The sequence below is a fragment of the Heterocephalus glaber genome, unplaced genomic scaffold (genome assembly GCF_053883595.1).
Source record: "Heterocephalus glaber isolate CG9 unplaced genomic scaffold, H.glaber_assembly_v1.0 deba00001531, whole genome shotgun sequence".
Classification (NCBI taxonomy): Eukaryota; Metazoa; Chordata; class Mammalia; order Rodentia; family Bathyergidae; genus Heterocephalus; species Heterocephalus glaber.
The window spans coordinates 11,631,960-11,655,209 of NW_028258329.1; the positions used below are offsets into that span (position 1 = coordinate 11,631,960).

Here is a 23,250-nt window from a genome sequence, read left to right on the forward strand (position 1 = left end):
GCCCCTTGATCCTTTGCACACAGGCCACCAGACTGAGAAATAGCACTCAAGTGTTGAGAACTTCAACCATGGGAAAAGAGTCAGCCTTAAATGCTGATCTTATATTTCTTGACAGGAAAAGAGAAGTAAAGGATATTTTCCCAAGAACTGGTTAAAATACAATGGTTAAAATACAATGAATACAATGGGTGAGTAAAAAGAAAATACTGAATGATCTAGAATATCCTGTTGTTGAAGGACTCTGCTTATTCTGGACTCTAGAAGCTTCTGAGCTTCTTTCTAGAAGACAAAATGGCCACCACAACCAACTACCCCTCCATCGTCAGTGACTATGGTAGCTGCTCAGCACAGCCCACTCTTTCAGAAAGCTCCCTAAGCCTCTGTTCCACAGACAGCAGAATTCTCATCATCTCCAGCTTTACCATTTTAGGTTTGTGTTGACCGTATTTCCTCACCTGGTACATGCACCACAGTATCTCCTATGTCAGCTTGGATCTTGCCTCAGATATAACGTGCCTTCAGCCCCCACACCTGCACCTCTCCACTTAACTGCACTGTCAAGAAACCAGGTTTAGAGAGTTTTCAGGCACAGACCTGATATTCATTTGCCTCTTGTACTCTGCTCAAAGACATACAAACTTGGCTCCTATTGATACTAGCCTGAGGGAGTGCCACTTTCTTATCAATCTCTACATTTTATAGCAATCTTTACACCTGGTTGATAGCAGCATTCAAATATACACATGTATATTTTTCTCATGAAACAAATTCGTGCTAAAAATTTAATAGCAGTAAGTGTAAAATATTCTTCAAATTTAGAAGTGTTAGTGTATTAAAGCCAAGAAATGCATTTGATTCTACTGGATAGATAAGTAAAATGATGATGAAGATTGATTTCAGTACATAATTCAACATGTTACTCTCTCCTGCTGAGGTAATTCTTGATACAACTAATATATATTTTGTTCAGTGAAAACACTGTTATGGCTTGTATCTACATGTCCCCCCAAAGACTCATGTGCTCATAGGTGGGGCTTTTCAGAGGTGGTGTGGGTCTAGGGTGTGTGACACTAGGATTAAGTTTGTGTGGAGGCCCATCCTGGGTGTGAGTGGCATAAACCAATAGATGTGTAGCCTGGAAGGAATAAAATGAAAGAGATGGAAGGCAGGCTGCTGCTGCTTCGCTGCTTCATGCCTACCCTGCCATGGATTGTTTCTCCTCCGTGATCCTCATCTGCCATGCCACCCTGTCTTGAAGCAGGCTGAGTATAGACTGAAACCTCTGCAAACTGTGAATTAAATAAACCTTTCCTCCTTTAACTTGTGATTGTTGGGTATTATGTCTCAGCAGTGAGAAAAGTAACTAAGACAAACACAGGCTTCAACTTTATAAATAGCAGTAAATACCATAAAATTGTAATGAAATTATTTCATAAATGTTAATGTTCAAGGAGAAAATATTTAAATCCTTTAGTGGGTAATGGCGTCCTGAAGAACATGTCCACAAGAATAAGGTCACCACATACTCCAAATTTGCATAAGTCCATTCCCCAAATAAGTTGTATAATTCATAGGCTTTCATTCTAAAAGTAAAACCAAAATTTCATTTGAATAACCAATTTCACATGCAATTTTAACATTAACCTGGAATACAGAAACAAAAATGAACCCTGTACATCAACACTGGAAACTACTTCAGTGTTATTAATGAAGGAATTTTTTAAAAAGCTGTTTAAATTCAACATCCAAATACAATCATTATGCAAATGAACTCTTGGAAATACTAGATTTCCATTATAATTATATTTGGCTGAATATACTAAAAAAATTACTGAATCAACAAAAATTTGTGTACCTCTAATTATTTTTAGATAATGCAAGTGAAGTTACTCACACATAAGCACTTACATATGTGTGCATACACATGGATAAAATAAGAGGAGCTCAGCCTTCTGGCAGTCAAAGGAAGAAACACCTTCCTATATTTCTTAGGAATACTAGTATGCATGGTTTATCACTAAGTAAGTTTGGGCAAGGATTAGTTACAGAAAAACAAACAGATTGAAATAAAAACTTAAAAGAAAAGTTATGTTCTTAATTTCTTTGCCAGGAGAGAAAAACAAATTTTTATCCAGTAGGGCATTTAATACCTTAAAGTGTTCTAGAAAAGTTGTTTGTAATTGTTTTTACATACATAGAGGTCAACCCTTAAACTAATGGGAACACTGGTGGAAATCAATAGTACATTAATTTAAATTCTTGTAAATGATGCTCTCCGCATCCAAGTTAACCACAAACATAACTCCTAGCCAAATTTTCCAAGGGCATTGAGAGCACTTCAGAAAAATAACAAAAGAGAAAGTGGAAAGCCGTGGTCTCACCTCTGGCTCTTCTGGGGCATCGCCTCCCAGGGGAGGTCTGTGGAGATCCAGGAGGCCTTGGCTGGAGACCCAGCTCTCCTCAGTGGGAGAGGCATAGATCTCTTCTGAATCTGTCTCCACTGCATGCAGATTTCTTGTTTCTTCCTGGCTCCAATCCAGTTCTTCTTCAGATTGTTTCAAGGAGCTGCTGCTACTCTTGGGGACAATCCCTGCTGTGGACAGGCTGCTGGGCACTGAGGTATAGGAGGAATGGGGTCCCGAGTAAGGGTGGCCTTCTGGAACCAGGGCTTCAGCCTCCAGGAGGTCAGGAACCGACAGACTGAGGCCCCGGTCCAGGTGATGCCCTGCCCTTAAGTCTAGGGGTTTGTTTGCGTTCTTTTTCACCTTCTTCTTGCTCAAGTTGATTAACAATGGCCTGGTCCGCTGTTTTAATGACCCCCAGACAGATGGTTTATCCAGATCCATGGCCGCATGAAGAACCAAGAATTCACTCCTCAAAAGTGAGTACCTCTATGGAAAAACAAATGCAGTGACTCCTAAAACACAGAACATAAAGAGAGAGAACATGAACCTTCATGGTGCTGTCAGGGCACAAGGAAGTAATAAACAATGTTTTTTAAAGTTCACATTTTTGTCTGTAACTTCAGCACTCTGGGAGGCAAAGGCATGAGAATCATAAGTTTGAGCCCAGCCTAGGCAACTTAGCAACTTAGGGAGACCTGTTTCAAAATAAAAAGTAGTTTTATTTATTTATTTTTGCTTAAATTCTTTTATTGGTACATTTTAGGTATACAATATGTTTACATTTATCATTGGGTGCTTGTACCTGTACATGATGAATCTTGGTTCTTATTTTTTCCCCATTACCTGTGCACCCTTCACCCCCTCCACCCTTCCGTGTTTACACAGACTTTGTTTCCATTTTTTTCTTTTCTCATAATTCTTCCTTTCCCTTCTTTCCTTTCCCCTTCCCCTCCCACTTCCCCTACCCTAGCCAGGAATTTAGCTCAGCAGTTTTGCTGCCTGCTGCACAAGCACAAGGACCCGAGTTCCACCCCCAGTATCAAAAAAATAAAAAGAAAAACTAAAAATAGTAATTTTAAAAGGGCTGAGGAAGTACCTCAGTGCAAAGACCTGGAATCAATCCGCAATACTAAACATAAACAAAACAAACAAAAATCTTGATCAAGATGCAAACATTTAGTTCATAACTCCATTAATACTGGGATATGAATCTTTAAAGAATGGAATTTTACAGATTTTTATCAGATCAGTTATAGAAAAGCTATAAAGCAATGAACGAGTGAATGATTGAAACCCAAAAGAATAGCTTCATAGAGAGACAATTTCACTCTCTCTCCTGGGAAAACAAAGCTAAGATTGTTTAATACAAGTGAAAACAGTGGCTTTTTATACCATGGCCAAGGGAAAGAGGGTACTGTTCTACTTCTTTAACTTAGGAGTCAGAGGTTTCTGTACCAGATCAGTTATTAAATATTTTAGATCCTGAGGATCAGATAATATCTGGCACAATTACTCAACTCTGCTGATGCAATGACATCAACGACGACATGAGCAATGAGAAAGCTATGTTCAAATAAAATTTTATTTACAAAACCAGGCAGCAGATTATACTTTGCCAATCCCTGCTTTATACACGTCACTTTCCTTTTCAGAGTCAAGTGTGTGTTGCAAAGGACAAACGCACCCATAAATGAACTTGTGTTTCACCTAGTATCTTTAAACAATATAACATAATATATTAACATAAGAACAACTAGAAAGCAAAATCTTTGTGAAAACGAGATTTCTGTCCTTACCCAGAACTGTCAAAGCTTCTATAATGGAGCCCCTAGAAAAGCAAGCTTCCCAGTGTGAATCTGAGATTGTGAGTGGGAGACAGTGTCCAATTTGGTGTGAGTGATGAGAAGGATTCACAAATAAATATGTAACTACAGAGTATGGTAAGTGATGCAGCTAAAGGAGAGCGATTTGAGATATAACAGGATGATCCCGTCAGACATTAAATCAGAACCAAATTTGGAGAAATAACCCTTATATTCTTAGTGTCAAATGCCTCATAATAATCCTTCCAATATGAAAAACTGTGGTCAGGGCATTATGACCTGACCCGTACTTACTTTGTGACATTTGACAGAGGAAAAAGAGGCCAAGAGCCCAGACAAAGCAAATTTTCTCAAATCAAGGGCTCTGTTTTGTACCTCATTTCAGGGCAGGCTGTTTATTCACTGGAAAGAACAGCCCAGCAAATGCACAAATCAAGGTTCATATGTAATTTCTCTGTGGAAGGTGAGGACATTGAATCTCCACAGCATTTGCATCATGAGGATCAGGATAGGCACGCGAATCTTCCTGCACAGATGTGGTAGCTTCAGTGCATGATGCAGATTTAGACTTAGGCTCTGAGCCAGGCACTGTGGGTTGGAATTCAACTTTGCTTCCTTTTGCTTAGATGTTAGACCAGAGGCAGGGCACAAACTATGCCCTAGTTTTATCACCCACACAAAGGATTAGATTGTCTAATTTACAGGAAAAAAAACGCGATAAAGATGAAGCACAGTGTCTGATGAACTGCAATGTTTGGTCAAGGAAAGGTGATTTTTGTCATTACTGCTATTGCCCTACTTTCTAGTTTTGATATCTTAGTCAAGTTACTTGGGAGCCCTGTATCTCACCATTCCTCCTTCACAGCCAAGTTTAACAACAGTAAGTACGTTCAGGGCCTGTGGTGAGGTCTAAGTGAATTCATAGAACAGTGCTGTCTCAGGGGAGATGTTTAATTCAAAGTTCTTTTTAAAATTATTATTTCAATTATTCCATCTTGGATTATTCTGGATTTAAATGCTTAAGTATATTTTATGAACTTTTGATGCTTTTAAAGATGTTATTGTAAACAAGATTTGGATTTCACATTAGCAAGACACAAATATATTATTCAATTCAGTTTTATAGCTTGATTTGCAAATAGGCTCCAGGGAATTGTTTCAGTCCCAACTTGGAAATATTTTATAGCCACTTAGCAAATCACAGAGGCTAAAGGAGGAGCATTCTGCCCAAACACAGGAAGAGCCTATGAGAGAGGAAAAAAGTCAACCCCAAAAGTTTATCTACAGCATTCACAATGTGACAGGGACTTCAAGAAATCCAAGACACAGGTCACAGCCTGGAGAAATTTTCACAGAAATGAGAAATAAAACAATGCAAATGAAATATCCCAGCAAAAGAGTTTATGCAAACCCCACACTAATTTCAGCCAATGTGCTTTCTGATGAAAGAAATATTATTCTATTCAACCAAAAACTTTTGGAAGAGAAAAATGGAGGAACAATTTTGATTAACTGAAAGATCTGTTATAATGCAAATAATACTCTGAAAAATATAAAAAGTGAAGTCGATGGCCAATAGCTTCTGAACAGAAACCCTGTGATTAAAGTTTGCAGAAAGCACCCCTGCCCTGACCTGTCTGCATGCACAAAGGCAGCAGTGCGTGCATGACAAAAACAGTGCACTCACGGAAACATGGGCAAGGAGAAGCAGCATCTTGACCTCAGTGGGTGCAAAAACACCTAAAATGGGCTCGTATAATGGAACACAATGAAATACTGCCTGGCGTTTTAAAAGGGTCAGGTAGAACTTTATGCATTTCAATACAGGTATGAAAGTAAGAGATAAGAGACAGAAGTAGACAAACAGGCAGAAATCCCACAAGCTCAAAGTCCTGCCCCCATGAGATTTCTCCAGGAAGATCCCCTAGCACCACTTGAAGCAGACTCATGGACAGATTGTCTTTTTTTTTTTTTTTGTACCAGGGATCGAACTCAGGACCTTGTGCTGACAGCGGTACCACTGAGCTAAATCCCCCAGCCTGAGAGATTATCTTTTAAATTGCCTCTTCCTGTGCTCCAAATGAAAAGAACCACAGTGCCAATAATCTGCCTTCCACCAAACCTCCCTGCTGAATATTATGTGATTGAAAAGTTAAGAATCTAAGGCTAGAGAAATTTTCACTCCACTTTGAGAGAAAACTCCCTACTTTGAGGAGAAACTCAGGGAAATGAACATATCATAAAATGCAGCTTTGGAATCTCTGTGAGAGAAACTAAAATACATGACACACATGGAAAAACAGTTGGAACAAATGAAGTTGCATCTCTGAACAATGTATTTTGTGTGAAAAAAATATTCTTTTTCCATGCAGTTAGACTGTCCTGACCCGATAAACAATTTCTCTCCTTTCTTGAGGGTGGTGAGTAGGAAAAGGTACACTTAGTGGAAATGGACATATTGGAATATAAAACATTTTCAAGAGGAATTCCAGGAAGAAAGCAAAGATATAGCTAAGAACATTGGACTCTGGAGCTAACAGTTTCATCTTTGAAAATCGATGCATTAGCATTTTTTCTTTCTTCTTGAACTCATTCTATGAAAGTCAAAAATAGAATTTCTTTCTTTGGTGTAAAGTTATGTCATTTTCACACACAGAAAATTGTGTTATCACTACCATAGTCAGGACTCTTCATTAGAATCACACACTCTCAGGCCCCTATTTATTCTCTATGATTACAGTTTTGTGTTTTTGAGAATGTCTTCTACATGGAATCATGCCATAATAACTTTTAGAAACTGGCTTGTTTCACTGAGCATAACACCTTTGAGAGTTCAGGCAAGCTGCTGCATATGTCAGTATTTCAATTCTTTTTCATTGATGGGAGGAATATTCCATGGTGTGGATATGTCAGCATTGGTCTATTTCCCCTGGAAGGACATTTGGGTCATTTCCAATTTTGACCTCCTGCAAATAAAGCTGTCAAAAACATTCATGTGTAGGATTAATTATGGACATACAACTTATTTGTGATAAATATCTAGGAGTGTGATTGCTGGTTCACATAGTAAGTGAATGTTTAACTTTATATGAAACTATTTTCCAGAGTAGCAGTTTGCATTTTACCATTTTGCTTTTCTACCATCATGAAAATTCTTGTTCTACATCTCAGTTCTTGAAGCTGTTAGTACTTTTAATTTTAAACATTCTTTTTTAAAAATTAAGTTTATTGACCAGCCACCAGTGTACCAGTGTGGGCAGAGCGTCCCGGGCTGACTGGGGCCCCCTCCAACCAGCTCGCCACACCCACTTGTGACCAGGAGACAGTGAGGACCCCACCCCTCCCGGGCATGCACTGGCACGGGCAACAACAGCCCCTCCACACACCTCTGGCCTCTCGGCTGTGCAGCTACTTGGTTCCACACTACAGAGGCACAGGGGGACATAAAGGCCATTGTCCTGAGCTGCAGAAGTGAACAACAGAGAGAGGGCCCCTTTCTGGCTCCCTGATGAAAACTGAAGCCCATGAGAAAAGTGAAGAGAATCTCTGTGATAATACCAGACCACCGTACTTGGTAAGTTGGAGGGATCATGACCTCCCATCAGAACCTGGACTACCTTCAGGAGAAACGCAGCTGAGATCTGCAATTGAACCTTGCCGAGTTCAAACCTACAGGGAGCTCAACTTGAGATTTACAGCCAGAAATCTGCCTGAATCTCAAGAGTCTGTGACTGGCTTGCTGAGACTCACTGACTTATAACTGCACACTGCTGCCCATGTTGTCTACTGTGACAGCTGAAACATACCCTGAAGGAGGCCCTTCATTTTTATCTTTAGCTATTTTCAAAATTACTATTACTTTTTCTTTTTGCTCTTATTTTAATTATTTTTTCTTCTTTTTCTACCCTTTTAAAATTTATATTTTTCTCTTTTTTCTTTATTTTCTCTTTTCTTTCTCTGTCCCTTGCTACCGTGCTGTCCCACATTGTTCTTCATCTCCTTTTGTGTACCTGTTCTGGCCCTAATTCATATTACTTCTTTATTTTTCTTTTCTTCTCTTTCCTTCTCTCACCTGTGTCCTCTGGCCTCACTGCTAACCTTCCCCTATCCTTCTACCTACCTATCCCTCCCTCCATAACTCCTTCTAACTCCCCATCCCAAAAGGTAGAGTTGCTATATTGAAGAGTTTATTCACTATAAACATGTGTTGGGTTGGTCCTTGATTTTGATTTAATTCACACAGTTAAAAGTGATAGATTAATAACTACCACAAATTGTCATTTTCTAAGAGGTACTTGATGCTATTGTGTTGCTGATTGTATCACTTGGGCTAAGGTGTCGTGATGGATCTAATCAGTTGGCCTTCCTGGTATAACGAAAATGAGATAGGCTCAGAGCCATTAGAGACTCAAAACCTAAAGACCAGCTCTATCTGGAGGACAGCTCTGAGAAGCAATCATTCCATAAGGGTTCTAAATACATCAACAAAGATACTTACAATAAACAACATCAAAATAACAACCCAGGAACTAAACCAAGGACAGTACCAAAAACAAAAATGAGAAGACATTTAAGCAAGGCACAAACTCAGACTTCCACCCACAAAATGCAAATTCTGGGGAAAACGAGGTGGAAAAGTCTGATAATCAATCACCTAGACACCCTGAACTGATAGCACAGGAAGTAACAAAACAAATGAATGAGGTTCTAGAAAAATTCAAAGCAGAAATAATCTCCCAGATAACTACAGAGATTGGTAAGCAGAGTGAAAGACATGATTAGAGGCTCTAGAACAGAAACAGATTAAAAAAAAATTGATGAGCTCAGAAACATAATATAAGCCATGAATGCCCAACGTAAGAGAGGGAAACCATGATCGCCCAACATAAGAAAGAAATGGAATCCATGAAACAGATTCAAACAGATATTCAGGAGATTAAAAGCTCCATTGAAAGCATGCAGAGCAGATTAAGGGAATCTGAAGATAGAATATCAGATATAGAAGACAGGATTGCAGGGAAGGACCATGAAAACACAGATCTCTTCAAAATAGTAAGGGACCATGAGAAATCAATCCAGCAGCTGCTAGATGATGCAAAGAAGAATAACATAAGACTGATAGGAGTCCATGAAAAAGCAGGAGAAAGTGAAATTGAAATTAAAAAAACTGTTCACAGAAGTAATAGTAGAAAACTTCCCAGACAGAGGTAAAGGATTAGACATACAGATAAGGAGGCATATGGAACTCCAACTAACCATGATCAAAAAAAAATCTATACCTAGACATATAATAGTCAAGATTCCAGAAACTCAACAGAAGAACAAAATCCTACAGGCAGTTAGAGAAAAGAAACAAATCACCTACAAAGGAAAGCCCATCAGAATCACAGCAGACTTCTCAACACAAACCCTCAAGTCAAGGAGAGCCTGGAATGAAGTATTTCAAGCTCTAAAATAAAATAACTTCCAACCTAGAATGTGGTATCCTGCAAAATTATCTTTCAAAATCGATGGGGAAATTAGATATTTTCATGACAAGGAACACCTGAGAAATTTCAGGAACACCAAACCAGCACTCCAAACAATTCTAAGCAATATCCTAGAAAAAGACAATGAAGGTCACAACTTCATGAGACCCAACAAAAGGAAGCCAACAAAAGAGGAAACAACAGTAAAACATCATGACAAGGATGAGTCAATATCTATCAATTATAACTGTTAATATTATTAGCCTCAATTCACCAATCAAAAGAAATAGACTGACAAAATGGAAAAAGGAGAATCCAGCAATAGTCTGTATACAAGAAACACACCTAATTCAAAAAGAAAGTCATAGACTGAAAGTAAAAGGAATCACATGAACCCAGATAAAAGCAGGGGTAGCAATCTTATCTGCATACAAAGTAGATTTCAAACCAAAACTAATGAAGAGAGACAAAGATGGTCACTACATCCTTGTGAAAGGAACAATCCAAGAGGAAGAGATGACAATCATGAATATATATGCACCAAATATGAATGCCCCCAACTATGCAAAACAAATATTAATGGACATGAAAAACCAAATAAGCACTAATATGATTGAAGTGAGGGATATCAATACCCCACTATCACAAATAGACAGATCACCTAGACAAAATCTAACAATGAAATTCTTGAACAAATGGGCTTAATAGATGTTTACAGAGTGTTCCACCCCACAAAATCAGAATACACATCCTTTTCGGCTGCACCTGAGTCATTCTCCAAAATAGACCACATGCTAGGTCATAAGACATGTCTCAGGAAATGTAAAAGAATTGACGTTACCCCCGGTATATTATCGGACCATAGTGCAATAAAATTGGAGATCAATGACATGAGAAACTGCAAAACTCGCATAAATACATGGAAATTGAATAACACCCTTCTGAAAAACTAATCGGTCACAGAGGAAATTAAAGAAGAAATTAGTTTCTACAAGTAAATGATAACCCCAGTATAACATACAGGAATCTATAGGACACAATGAAAGCAGTTCTATGCAGGAAATTCATAGCAGTGAATGCCCATATTAGGAAAACAGAGAAAACTCAAATAAAAACCTAATGCAGAACCTCAAGCTCCTAGAAAAAGAAGAGCATAACAAACTCAAAGCTCATACAAGAGAGGAAATTATAAAGATCAGAGCAGAAATCAATGCAATGGAGACTAAGAGAATGATACAAAAAAAATCAATGAATGAGTTTATTTTTTGAAAGAATGAATAAAATCGATACACCTTTAGCCAACCTTATCAAAAAAGAAAAGGCTCAAATCCATCCAATGAATAACGAAAAAGATGAAGTCAAAACAGACCCAGCAGAAATCCAGAAGATCATCAATACATACCTCAAGAACCTGTACTTTAAAAAAATGGAAAACACAGAAGAAATGGACAGATTCCTAGCTACGTACGAATTGCCAAAGTTAAATGAAGAAAATATGGAAATTCTAAACACCCCAATTACAATGAGTGAAATTGAAAATGTAATAAAATATTTACCAACGAAGGGAAGCCCAGGTCCTGATGGCTTCACTGCTGAATTCTACAAGACATTTAAAGAAGAACTATCACCATTACTCTTTAAACTCATCAAGGAAATTGAAAGGAAAGCAAGGCTTCCAAATTCATTCCTGGATGCAAGGGTTACTCCGATTCCAAAACCAGGGAAAGACTCAACCCAAAAAGAAAACTACAGGCCAATCTCCCTAATCAACATAGATGCACAAATCCTCAACAAGACACTGGCAAACAATACAGAGGGTCATCAAGCAGATCATATACCCTGACCAAGTCAGATTTATCCCAGGGATGCAAGGATGGTTCAACATTCGTAAATCAATAAATGTAATACACTGTATTAACAGAGTCAAGGACAAAAAACATATGATTATCTCATTAGATGTAGAAAAGGCATTTGACAAAATCCAACATCCATTCGTGATAAAAATGCTACAGAAAATTGGAATAGAAGGTCTTTATCTCAACATAATTAAGGCTATCTATGAAAAACCAACAGCCAACATCATACTAAATGGTCAAAAATTGAAAACTTTCACTCTAAAATCAGGAACAAGACATGGATGCCCACTATCACCACTCCTGTTCAATATAGTTCTGGAAACGTTAGCCACAGCATTAGAAAAGAGAAAGACATGAACGGAATAAAGACAGGAAAGGAAGAAGTTAAACTGTCATTATTTGCTGATGATACGATACTTTATAAAGAAGACCCAAAAAATTGGGCCAAAAGACTTCTAGACTTAATTGACACATTCAGTAGGGTAGCTGGATATAAGGTCAACACACAAAAAACAATAGCCTTCTTATACACAAATAGCAGACTCACTGAGAGAGAAATTAGGGAAACAATTCCTTTTACAATAGCATCAAAAAAAATGAAATATCTAGGAATCAACCTCACAAAGGAAGTAAAAGAACTCTACACTGAAAACTACAGCACTCTGAAAAAAGGAGATAGAGGATGATATAAGAAAATGGAAAGACATCCCTTGTTCCTGGGTAGGAAGAACCAATATAGTGAAAATGGCCATACTTCCAAAACTACCATATACATTTCATGCAATACCAATTGAAATTCCAACAATATACTTCACAGAAGTAGCGAAAAAATTCCAAAAATTCATTTGGAACCAGAAGAGACCTAGAATAGCAAAAGCAATTCTAGGCAACAGAGACATGGCTGGGGGTATCACAATGCCCAACTAGAAATTATACTACAAAGCTACTGTGATAGAAACAGCATGATACTCCCAAAGAAACACACGCGAGGATCAGTGGAATGGATTGGAAGATGCAGGAACAACTTCAGACATGCTCAGCCACTTCATCTTTGACAAAGGAGCCAACCACCCTCATTGGAGGAAAGATAGCCTATTTAATAAATGGTGTTGGAAAAACTGGATTTCAACCTGACAAGGATTAAATCTAGACCCATACCTATCACCATGCACTAAACTAAGATCAAAGTGGATTAAAGATCTAAATATTAAGACAGAAACACTAAACTTGCTGGAAGATAAGTTAGGTAGAACTCTTGAAGACATTGGCATAGGAAAAGACCTTATGAACAAAACCTCAGTAGCATGGGAGCTGGCACAGAGAATCAACAACTGGGATCTCATCTTATCAAAAATCTTCTGCACTGCAAAAGAAACCATCAACAGAGCTAAGACACAACCCATAATGTGGAAAAATTTTTTAGCATCTGTACCTCAAAGGAATTCTATCTAGAATATATAAAGTACTGAAAAAAATCAGACCCCTCCAAATTTAAAGACCCAATTCCAAAATGAGCATCTGAAATGAACAGCCATTTCTGAAAGAAGTAAAAGCAGCAAATAAACATGTGAAAAAATGTTCAGCATCACTGGTCACTTGAGAGATGAAGATGAAAACAACACTGAGATTCCACCTCGCCCCAGAAAGAATGGCTGCTAGCAAGAAATCAACCAATAACAAATGCTGGCAGAGGTGTGGGGAGAAAGGAACCCTTCTCCATTGTTGGTGGGTGTGCAGACTGGTGAAACCACTGTGGAAATTACTATGGAGATACCTCAAAGAACTAGGGCTAGAGGTCCCATTTAACCCAGCTATTCCCCTGCTATGTATCGTCCCAAAAGAATTAAAAAAGATCATACCACAGAGATATATGTGCACCCACGTTTATAGTGACACAGTTTGTAATAGCTAAAGCTTGGAAACAGCCTAAGTGCCCATCAACTGGAAACTGGATTAAGAAGATGTGGTTTTTTAATAAAATGGAGTACTACTCAGCCATAAAGAATAAGAAACTAGAGACATTTATAGCTAAATGGATGCACATTGAGGCCATACTCTTAAGTGAAATAAATAGGACACACATGTGTAAATACCGAATAGTTTCTCTAGTGTGAGAAACTGAAAGTGTAAATAAGGATTAATGTGATTAAAACAAACAATTGATAATTTGAAATAGGAAGAAAAGGTCTAAAGGTGTAGGGGTAGTGGTAGGGGAAGGGGAAAGGAAAGAAGAGAAAGGATAAATTATGAGAAAAGAAAAAAATGCAAATGAAGTTTATGTAAATAGGGAAGGATGGAGGGGGTGAAGGGCGCCCAGGGATTGGGAAAAAAATAAGAACCAAGATACATCATGTACAGGTACAAACACCCAATGATAAATATAAACGCATTGTATACCTTAAATGTACCAATAAAAGACTTGAAGGAAAAAAATTAAGTTTATTGGTACATTTTAGTTATACATAATGATCATATTCATCAAAGGGAATTTATACCTGTACATGGTATATCTTGATTCTTTTTTCCCCATTCCCCTAACTTCTTTTCAATCCCTCTTCCCCTCTTTATATACTAAAGCCCTGTATCCATTTTTTCCTTCTTTTCAATTTCACATTTTAGAATTTTCAAATATTTCTCCTTATTTTGTAGCTTATATCTTTTTTTGCTCTTCATGGTGTTATTTACATAACAAAAGTTTAAACGTTTACTTTTTAAAGTTTGATGAAGTTCAGCAGATCAATTTTTTTCTTTTATGTAATGTAATTTTGGTGTCATTTCTGAGAGCTCATTGGTTATCTCCAACTAATACAGGTTTTTCCCCATGTTTTCTACTAACAATTTTATATACTGTAGTTTTGCATTTTAAGTTTAGATCTATGATCTGTTTTGAGAGAATTTCATTGCAATGCATGAAGTATAGACAGAAGTTCATTTTTCACTGATGCATGCCATTTTATCCTAATCGCATGGTCTCAGTTTCCCACTGAATTGCTTCACACTTTGCTTAAAAATCAAATGGCCTATTTGTATGGGTGTATGTTTTGATTCTGTGTCCTGTTCCACTGATCTATGAGTCACTTGTCAGTACCATCTTGTCTGGATTACTGTGTCATGGTAGTCTTTAATTCAGGGGCTAATGGCTCCTCCAAATTCTTTCTTTTCCTAATTCTTTTAGCTATTTTAGTTCCTTTGTACTTTCGTGTAAATTTTAGAACAAGTTTGTCCATATATATAAAATACACTGCTGGGATTTTCTTGGTATTTTATTGAATCTGTAGATCAATTTATGAATTCCTGAAATGTTTAGTATTTTGAATCTTCCAGTATAAGAAAAAGATAACCACAGTGAGGGGGTACATGCCTGTAATCCCAGCACTCAGGAAGCTGAGGCAGGAGGATTGCCACAAGTTTGAGGCCACTCTAGGCTATTACAGAGCAAGAGTCTCAAACAAATTTTTTTTTCATTTATTTTTATCTCTTTTGGTTTCCTCCATCAGTATTTTGTGGCTTTAGCATACACATCCTAGACAGGTACTATTAGACCTGTAACTAGTTGTTATTCATTATAACTACAGTATAGTTTTGACTTTTATTTCCCAATTATACATTAATTTGTACAGATACAACTGAATTTTGTATTTTGATCTTGTATCCTTTGAATTTGCTATACCTACTTCTTAGTTTTGCAAGTCTTTATCAGATTCCTTTCTATCCTTTACTTTAAAAATCATGTCTTCTCAGAATGGAAGTATTTTTATTTCTCCCTTTCTGTCTGGTGTCTTTTTCTCTTTCTTGCCTTATTGGAGTACCTAAAGACACAGGTGAAAGTAAAACGTCCTTGCCACTTTCTTAATCTTGGAGAAAATGCAGTAAATCTTCCACCATTATTCATGATGTTAGTGGTTTATTAATTTTGTTGATTTTTCTCAAAGAAAAAGCTTTTGGTTTTATTGATTTTCATTGTTTCACTATTTTCAACATCATGTATTTCTGCTCTTTATTATTTCATCCCTTTATGCTTCACATAGGCGTAATTTGTTCTTACTTTTTGACTTTTTTTTAAAGTTGGTAGCTACAATTAAGGAGTTGGAAACTTCAGACCACAGCCAAGATGCAGGCAGGCATCTATTTTTTCTACACAAGAACTTATTGAATGCAGCTGTACTGAGGTGTTGGTCATAGTTGCCTTTGTACTGCAGTGGTTACTGCAGGGCTATGGTACAGCACAGTGGTAGAGCACTTGCCTACCTAGCATGCCCGAGGCCCTGGGTTTCAACTCCAGTAATGGGAAGGGGAGGGGATAGGAGTGGTAGGGAAAGGGAAAAAGGGGAGCATTGGGGGAAGGGTGGAGAGGAAGGAAAAGAAAGAACTGGAAAAAAGAAAAAAAAAGAAAGAAAAGAAAAATACCCTGATATCATATGGCCTTTAAAGCCTAAATACATTTTATCTGGCCATATATGGAAAAAAGTTTGCCAAATCTCGGCTTAGATTATTTAAACATTTTTTTTTCATTTAAAAAGTTTAAGACTTCATATTAGCTGCACTTCAAAATCTGTGATATTTTGTATTTTAATTTTAAAGCACTTCAAAATATTTTCCAATTTACCTTGAAACTTCTCCTCTGAGCTGTGTATTACATAGAAGTATATTGTATTTTCACTTTCATCCATATTTTAAAAAAATGTTTCTTGAAACTTCCTCTTTCCACCAGATTTATTCCAAAGTATATTGTTAATTCTGAAATATTTGGAAACTTTCTAGATGTATTTTCATTGATTTCTAGCTTAATTTCCCTGTGATCGAAATCTAAATATGACTTCAGTTACTGTAAGTTTGTTAAGGTTTGATTTACGACTCAGGCTGTGGCCTATCTTGGTAAAGACTCCACAGGCACTTAAAAAGACTGCATACTGCTGCTTTTAATGGAAGGCTGGATAAATGTCCCATAGATCTATGCCCCTGGTAGTTCTGTTTTTCTGTGTCCTCACTGATTTTCTAACTGCTGCTTCTGTTACTGACAGAACACAGTTGAATTTCTTCTACACTCTGAAGCATTGGTTGTCATTGGTTGCACAGATTTAGAACTGTCATACCTTCCTGCTGTATTGATTATTTGATCAATCGGCAAAACCTGTTTTTATCCCTGATAGTTTTCATTGTCTTGAAGTCTGCCTTTCCTGATTTTAATGCAGCCAATCTAATCTTATTTGGATTTGTGTTTGTGTGACATTTTTTTCTATCCCTTTGCCTTTAAGTCACCTATATCACTTTTGAGATAAATTTCTTAGAGAAATTACATAGGTCATTTTTAAAATCCAGCCTAATAATCTCTACCTTTTTAAAAAAAAGATTTAACAATGCTTTTTTATTGCACCATTGTATCATTTTTACTTGACAGTTTACTACTTCTAAGAATCAGATTATGAAGTATTGTTGATGCATGACCACTTATGTAAGTGCTATTAGTTCACAGGGCTTCTCTAAAGCAACAGTGAAATCATTTGTGAAGCTATTCTGAAAATTCTACAAGACAGATGGTGGTAGTACTTCTCCCAGACAATTTTGGGGTTACTATAAGCCTTTGGCTACAGGGAAACATTCATTTTTAAAAAATTATTTGTACATGTTTATGATAATAAATACATTAATTTGGGGGAGTTGCTAGATATATATCTCATCTTAATATTTTTACTTCCCCTTCCCTGCTACTCCCTCCATCCTTAGACCCTCCCCCCTTTCCTATTTGCAAAAGGTCTAATTCTCTTTCCTATCATCTTTTTGTTCTTTATATATTCTTTGGGTTTGTCCTATAAGAGAAAAGATGCAATATTTAACAGTGTGTGTCTGATTTATTTTGCTTAGCATTATGATTTCAAGGTACATCTGTTTTCCTACAAATGACCCAAATTTATCCTTCTCTATGACTGAGTAGCACTTCATGGACAGTTTATTTATATTTAACATAATAATTGATATATTTGGATTTAGATCTACACTTTTTTTATTTGTTTCCTTTTTCATTCTTCTCTCCCCCTTCTTTGTATACTTAGTGGTTATTTGGACACTTTTTTGTGTTCCAGTGTCAATTGTAATTTTGATTATACTTTGTAGACATTTTTAGTGGTTGCTCCAGGGGTTGAAAAATATATAGTTGATGTTTGGAACTATTTCACCACTTCAACTGAAACAGAAACTGGAACCTTTGCATTTGTGTTCCATTGATGTCATTCAAAAATAGCTAGAAACCTAGTGGCATAAAAAAGAAAATAGATTATATTTTAATTCTGGATATCATGAGTTCAAGACAAGTTTTATCATGTTACAATCAACGTGCTGCTAAGGCTCATGCCCTCCTGGAGGCTCTAAGGGCAAATGTAGTTCTCAGACATTCAAGTCTGGGCTGGTAGGACTAATTCCTCATTTTCTCTCACTGGTTATAAGCAAAGAGCAGTTGTAAGCAAAGAGCAGCCATTAGAAGCTGCACATGATCCTTCTCTCATAGGCCCTCTTCAATCCTCAAAGCACAAAACAGGTGATAAAGGGCCCTCGGGGGGTATCTCTCTGACTCACTATTTCTCTGCCTTCTTTCTTTTACTATTTCCAGGATTTTAGGGGATAAAGTCATGACCTTCACACTGAGCTACATCCCATCCTTTATGTTTAGTTCTTTTTTATTTTGAGGCAGTCTTTCACTAAGTAACTTTTAAATTGCCCCAGCTGGGCTTGAATTTGTAACTCTCTTGCTTCACCCTCCCATATTTCTGGGATTTCAGGCATGGGACACCACATCCAGCTTTTTCCATTGCAGACACCAGTAATATAAAGATTCTTTCCCCTATCTGGAGGTCTATAGTTTTAGTCCTATGTAGAAAGTCTTTTCTGTCATGCAAACATATTTACAGGATCCAGGGATTAAGAGTGTGGGGCTCTGGAGGTGTGGACAGAGATTATGCTACCCACCTTATCACCACACAGCTCTCTTTTTCCATAATAAAATATCTTACACAGTAAACTTAAATACATTGATTATTCTCATTAGGCAATGTTTAACTCTTTTTCTCATATGCAATATATTTATTAATTCTCTTTATCATTGTCTTTTATGTTGGTTTTGAAAAATATGCACTTTCAAGTTGAAGTATAGAAATTTATTTTTAAATCCCTACATCATTTTCAGCTATATTCTAAAACTATGAATTTCTCCTCATTGTAATCACCTACATTGAACAGTCAGAATCACGACACATGTGAATTGCTTTTCTCTGTGAATAATATTTTAGATGGTATTTTTTGACATTGTCAATTCAATGTTTTTAATATGCATTAACATCTTTCTTCTATTTTCGTACTGAAATATTAAAACAGAGGCCCCTATTCTTTAAGTTTTACAACTCCTATGGACTAGAAATGAGGTCTTCCTCCAATTGCTTTTACTTTAGTTTTCTAATGGAGCAATTTTTAGTACTCATTTAATAAACACTAACTAGACTGCAGGCAGTATTCTCCACAGAACATGCAAGGGAGGACGTTCTTGAGGTTAATATACTCTAGGTAGAGTGGCAAAAAGAAGAAGTAACAAGCATGTCTATAAAATAGTTAATTAATAGCAGAAGCAGTTAGCTATTGAAAAACTCAGCCCCATCAGAACTCTGGGGTTCAGGGATAACTCAGAGATAAATGGTGTGGGTGTCACCATCCTCAGGATGTGGTGCTGAAAGGCTACAGCAAATGCTGCTTCCTGCCTTATGTGTTCTGTGACAGAGGGAAGAATAATCACAGAGTCTTCTTCATCTACAGGAGGAACATACAGATGCCTCCCTTGCTTGGTGACTGTTGAGAACTAAACACCTTGTATGCACAATATCTGTCATTGTGAAAATAGTCAATTACTGCATATTTGTGAAGTTTATTCTCAACATGAAATGTGGTGCAGGTTCAAAAGAATTTAGAGACATAAGGATCTGAACACTGAGAAAGAATGACATGTTGCAGGGGGGAAAGGAGGAAGTAAAGAGATGTGCTCGCTAACAGTGTTCAAACTTGTGGAAATTTGGGGGAAGGGAATATGAGCAGCCTAGAAAGGAAGGATTGAGATTTCAAATTAATGTACTTTCCCCAAACATAATCAAGGAAATGTTTAACTCTTGATTTCAGTCTAAAGCAACCTAACATAATTCAACAGAAGAAGGAGACTCTATTACATTTGCCATTCCCATTCTTGATATTCCAAATTTCCTTCTGTTACCATTTCTCATCTGCCTAAGGAACTTTCGTAACTATTTTATAATAGTTCTGCTGCTCCAAATCCACTTCATTTTTCCTTGCTTGAGAATGTCTTTATTTTACCTTTCATCACTGAAGGATATTTTAACTGAAGAATGGATTCTACACTTTTCTTTCAACACTTTCACAATGATGCACCATTTCCTCCAGCTTCCATGATTTCTGAGGCGGAATCTGAGGCATCTGAGCCTATTCCTAGATATATCGCTATCTAATGTTTTTAAGACCTTTCTTCCTCGTCGGCCCTTTACGACCTGCCTGGGTATATATTTCTTTAGGTTTGTCCCATTTGGGACAAAATGAGACAAATCTATACATTTCTGTATTTGGGCAAGCTTGGAGTATTCATTCATTATTTCCTTGAATACTTTATATGTTTTCAGCCTCACTCATTTTCTCCTTTTTTTCCAGAGCTCTCATGATATAATTATGATACTGTTATTGCTGCCAGGTTTCTGTCCATAGGTTTTCAATCTCTTCCTCTCTTCTATTCTGTCTGGAAAAATTTTTTGCTTTATCTTTAACTTTACTGACTTTCCTCTGCCTTCTCCATTCTCACATTGAATCAATACAGGGAAATGTGTTGTATTTTTAAGGGGTAGGGGTAGAGAAGTGAGAAAGCTATTGTATCTTTCACTTCTGAAGTTTCCATTTGATTCTGCTTTACATCTCCTACTTCTTTGTGTATATTTTCTATCTTGATGTTTATCTGAGGATCTGAGATTACTCAAAGCATTTTTATAATAGCTGCTTTAAAGTTCTGTTAATCTGCTAATTTCCTTTTCCCACGTGAATCATAATTTTTTTTTTAGTTTTTCATATGCCAACATGGATTGTTTCCAGGACATCTTTAATGTTTTCTTATGAAATTCTGCTCCTTATTTAAATATATGGGGAATGTTGATACTGCTGTTCCAACTGGCTTTGGCCTGGCTGGGACTTCTACCCTACCTTCTGTGGGCTCTGGCTCCACTGACAGTTTAGGGATCTGCCCTAGACACGCAGCATTTAGAAGTCAGTCTGAGTGGAGTTCTAGCCACAAACTCCATTCTCAAAGTTGGTATTCCAGAGAAGACCAGATCCATGCATATGTAACTTGTGAGTCCAAGGATTCACAAACAATTTGGGGATCATTTCTCAAGTCCTTCTCTCTCAGCTCTCCCCTAATACATTTGAGCACTCTGGAACTCTGCTTTTCCAACCCTGTAATCATAAACAACCCACACCTATGATCACATAATAGTGGGACAATAGAGATGTAAACAGTAAATAAAGCAATGGTTTAGCCCCATCTCTCAGAGCTGCAGCTCTACCACTTGGAAATGACCTAACCTATTATTTTGGTGCTTGCAGTTTCTCATTGCTAGCTGTGTCTGCTGCCACCAATCTCATCCATAAGACTGTGAGGAAGCCTTAGCATGACAAAACTGAGAAAGAGGAGACACAAAAGACAGGGGAGCTCCTTCCCTCTCTCAGAGCAGTAAGACTTCCTTGTTTTTTTTTTTTTTTTTTTTTGCCTTGAGCTGAATGAGGATCTCACTCTGACAGCCACTGCTCACTTCTTGGTTTTGAGCTGCATTGAACTCACTCTGGGGGAGTGATCCAGTTTTCTCATGACCAAACTCCCCAGCAGCCTTATGTTGGAGGTGCTGCCAGGAAAAGCCTGTATGTAGCAGTGACAAACTGGGGGAACCATAATAATGGGTCAGGGGAGTGTCCATTCTATTAGAGCAGGTGTAGTTCTAGGTGGCAGTTCTAAGCCAGGGGCATTTTGCTTTGGTTTTTGTTGTTGTTATATTCTTTTTTAAAATCTCTACATCTTTCTACTACTCTGATGTGATTATAGAAATGAGTTGTTTTTAGGAAGAAATAAACAGTAAGTACATCTCCAGGTTGATGTTATTTTAATTCTAGTGTCCTTCCTTAATCTACCTGCTGATATTTATTTTTATCCACCTTACCTAGAAACTAAACTCTCTCATTTATTTTTTGAAACTGAACTCTTCTTTTAGGCTTTTTATTAGTACATGTTTGCAGTACATAACAATCGCATTTATCGAGTTGATACATGTACACAATACATCTTCATTCTTCTTTTTCCTTTTATTCCCTACCCCTCTTCTCCCTTCCTGCTCCCTCCAACTCTTGGTCTTCCCATTTGTAAAAGCTCTAAATAAGTTTTGCAAAGATATTCGGACCATAACCTTAAGACTGTAAGAACTATTCCCACCAAATTACGGATAAACACAAAAACTTGTGTCAAAAAAGAAATAAAAGTGTTTTTAGATAGTGGGTACAAAACATTTGTTGGAGCCCTGTCTCAGTTATGTCTGGAAACTTCACTCCTCCAGTACAACATGTAAAATTTGGAATAAAGGAAAACAGGAAAAAAAAAAATCCAAGGAAGAATTAGGTTTTAAGGAAGGGCTAGTGATACAAATCCAATTATCCAAATATTAAAAGATATTAGTTTTGGTTATATCAAAGGATAATTTTTTTAAAATTCAAACATATTTGTTTCACATTCTGTAGACAGAAATAAACAGGCTATTGTCCTAAGCCCTCACATGACCACAAATGAAAAAGTAACCTGTTATATGACACAGTAGGATAAATACGGTAGAAAATAATTAACTGAATATTTCACAATAGCTAGCAGAATGGATTTTGAGTGTGCCCAACACAAAGAAATGTAAATGTCCGAGGTAACAGATATGCCCATCACCCTGATGTAACCATTACACATTAAATATATGTACAGACATGTTGCTCTATATCTCAAAAATACATACAATTATTATGTATCAATTAAACATTTAATGTTTTTAAATCCTCACACAGAAATAATGTAACCCATGCTTTGCAAAGAAAGGTACTATGCTACCCTCCCCGATAAAGTTCTGCTTTTCTTTAATGAACAAAGATAAACATTCTGCTTCCCCAAACCACTAACAGTAGAACAAAGTCTTCACAAGAAATAGCTCCGAGCCAAGACACCTAATGGAACTTTCATTTATTATGGTTTAAAACCAGACATCCTCCCCAGCTGGCGGCAAGCAGTTGCCCAAGTGGAAAAAGAACAACAGACCTTTGAAACACCTTCCACAAAGTGTATGGCTGAACCTGGACCACATCACTATCTGAATAAGAACCATAAGGAAACAAAGAAATTCTTGGGATGACAGCAGCAGAACTGTAAAGAGCATACTCCAGTTGTTCAGGAACAATGACTTGAATTGTGCTTCTTAAAGTTCCTCTATAGTGTAAATTACACAAGGGGTTGTTTTCATGATGTAAACACCAGCTCAAATGATGGAGCAGCAAGCAATGCTATTGATCATATTTCTTTTGTCATATTATCTCCAGCAAGAATTCTGGCAGGATTGGAAGGCCTAACTAATGATATCACTTTAGA

The 23,250-nt window shown here is 37.1% G+C and overlaps 1 protein-coding gene across 8 annotated transcripts in view; it reads right to left on the minus strand.

Annotated features, from left to right (window-relative positions):
• Mctp2 (multiple C2 and transmembrane domain containing 2) overlaps positions 1 to 23,250 on the minus strand; it is a 251,357-nt gene that overhangs the window by 173,906 nt on the left and 54,201 nt on the right. For all 8 annotated transcript variants that reach the window (XM_087188343.1, XM_087188345.1, XM_004852710.4 and 5 more), the window contains one exon: positions 2,382 to 2,917. In XM_087188343.1, the coding sequence (XP_087044469.1) occupies positions 2,382 to 2,846 (465 nt within the window). In that variant the 5' untranslated portion in view covers positions 2,847 to 2,917. The remainder of the gene's footprint in view (positions 1 to 2,381; positions 2,918 to 23,250) is intronic.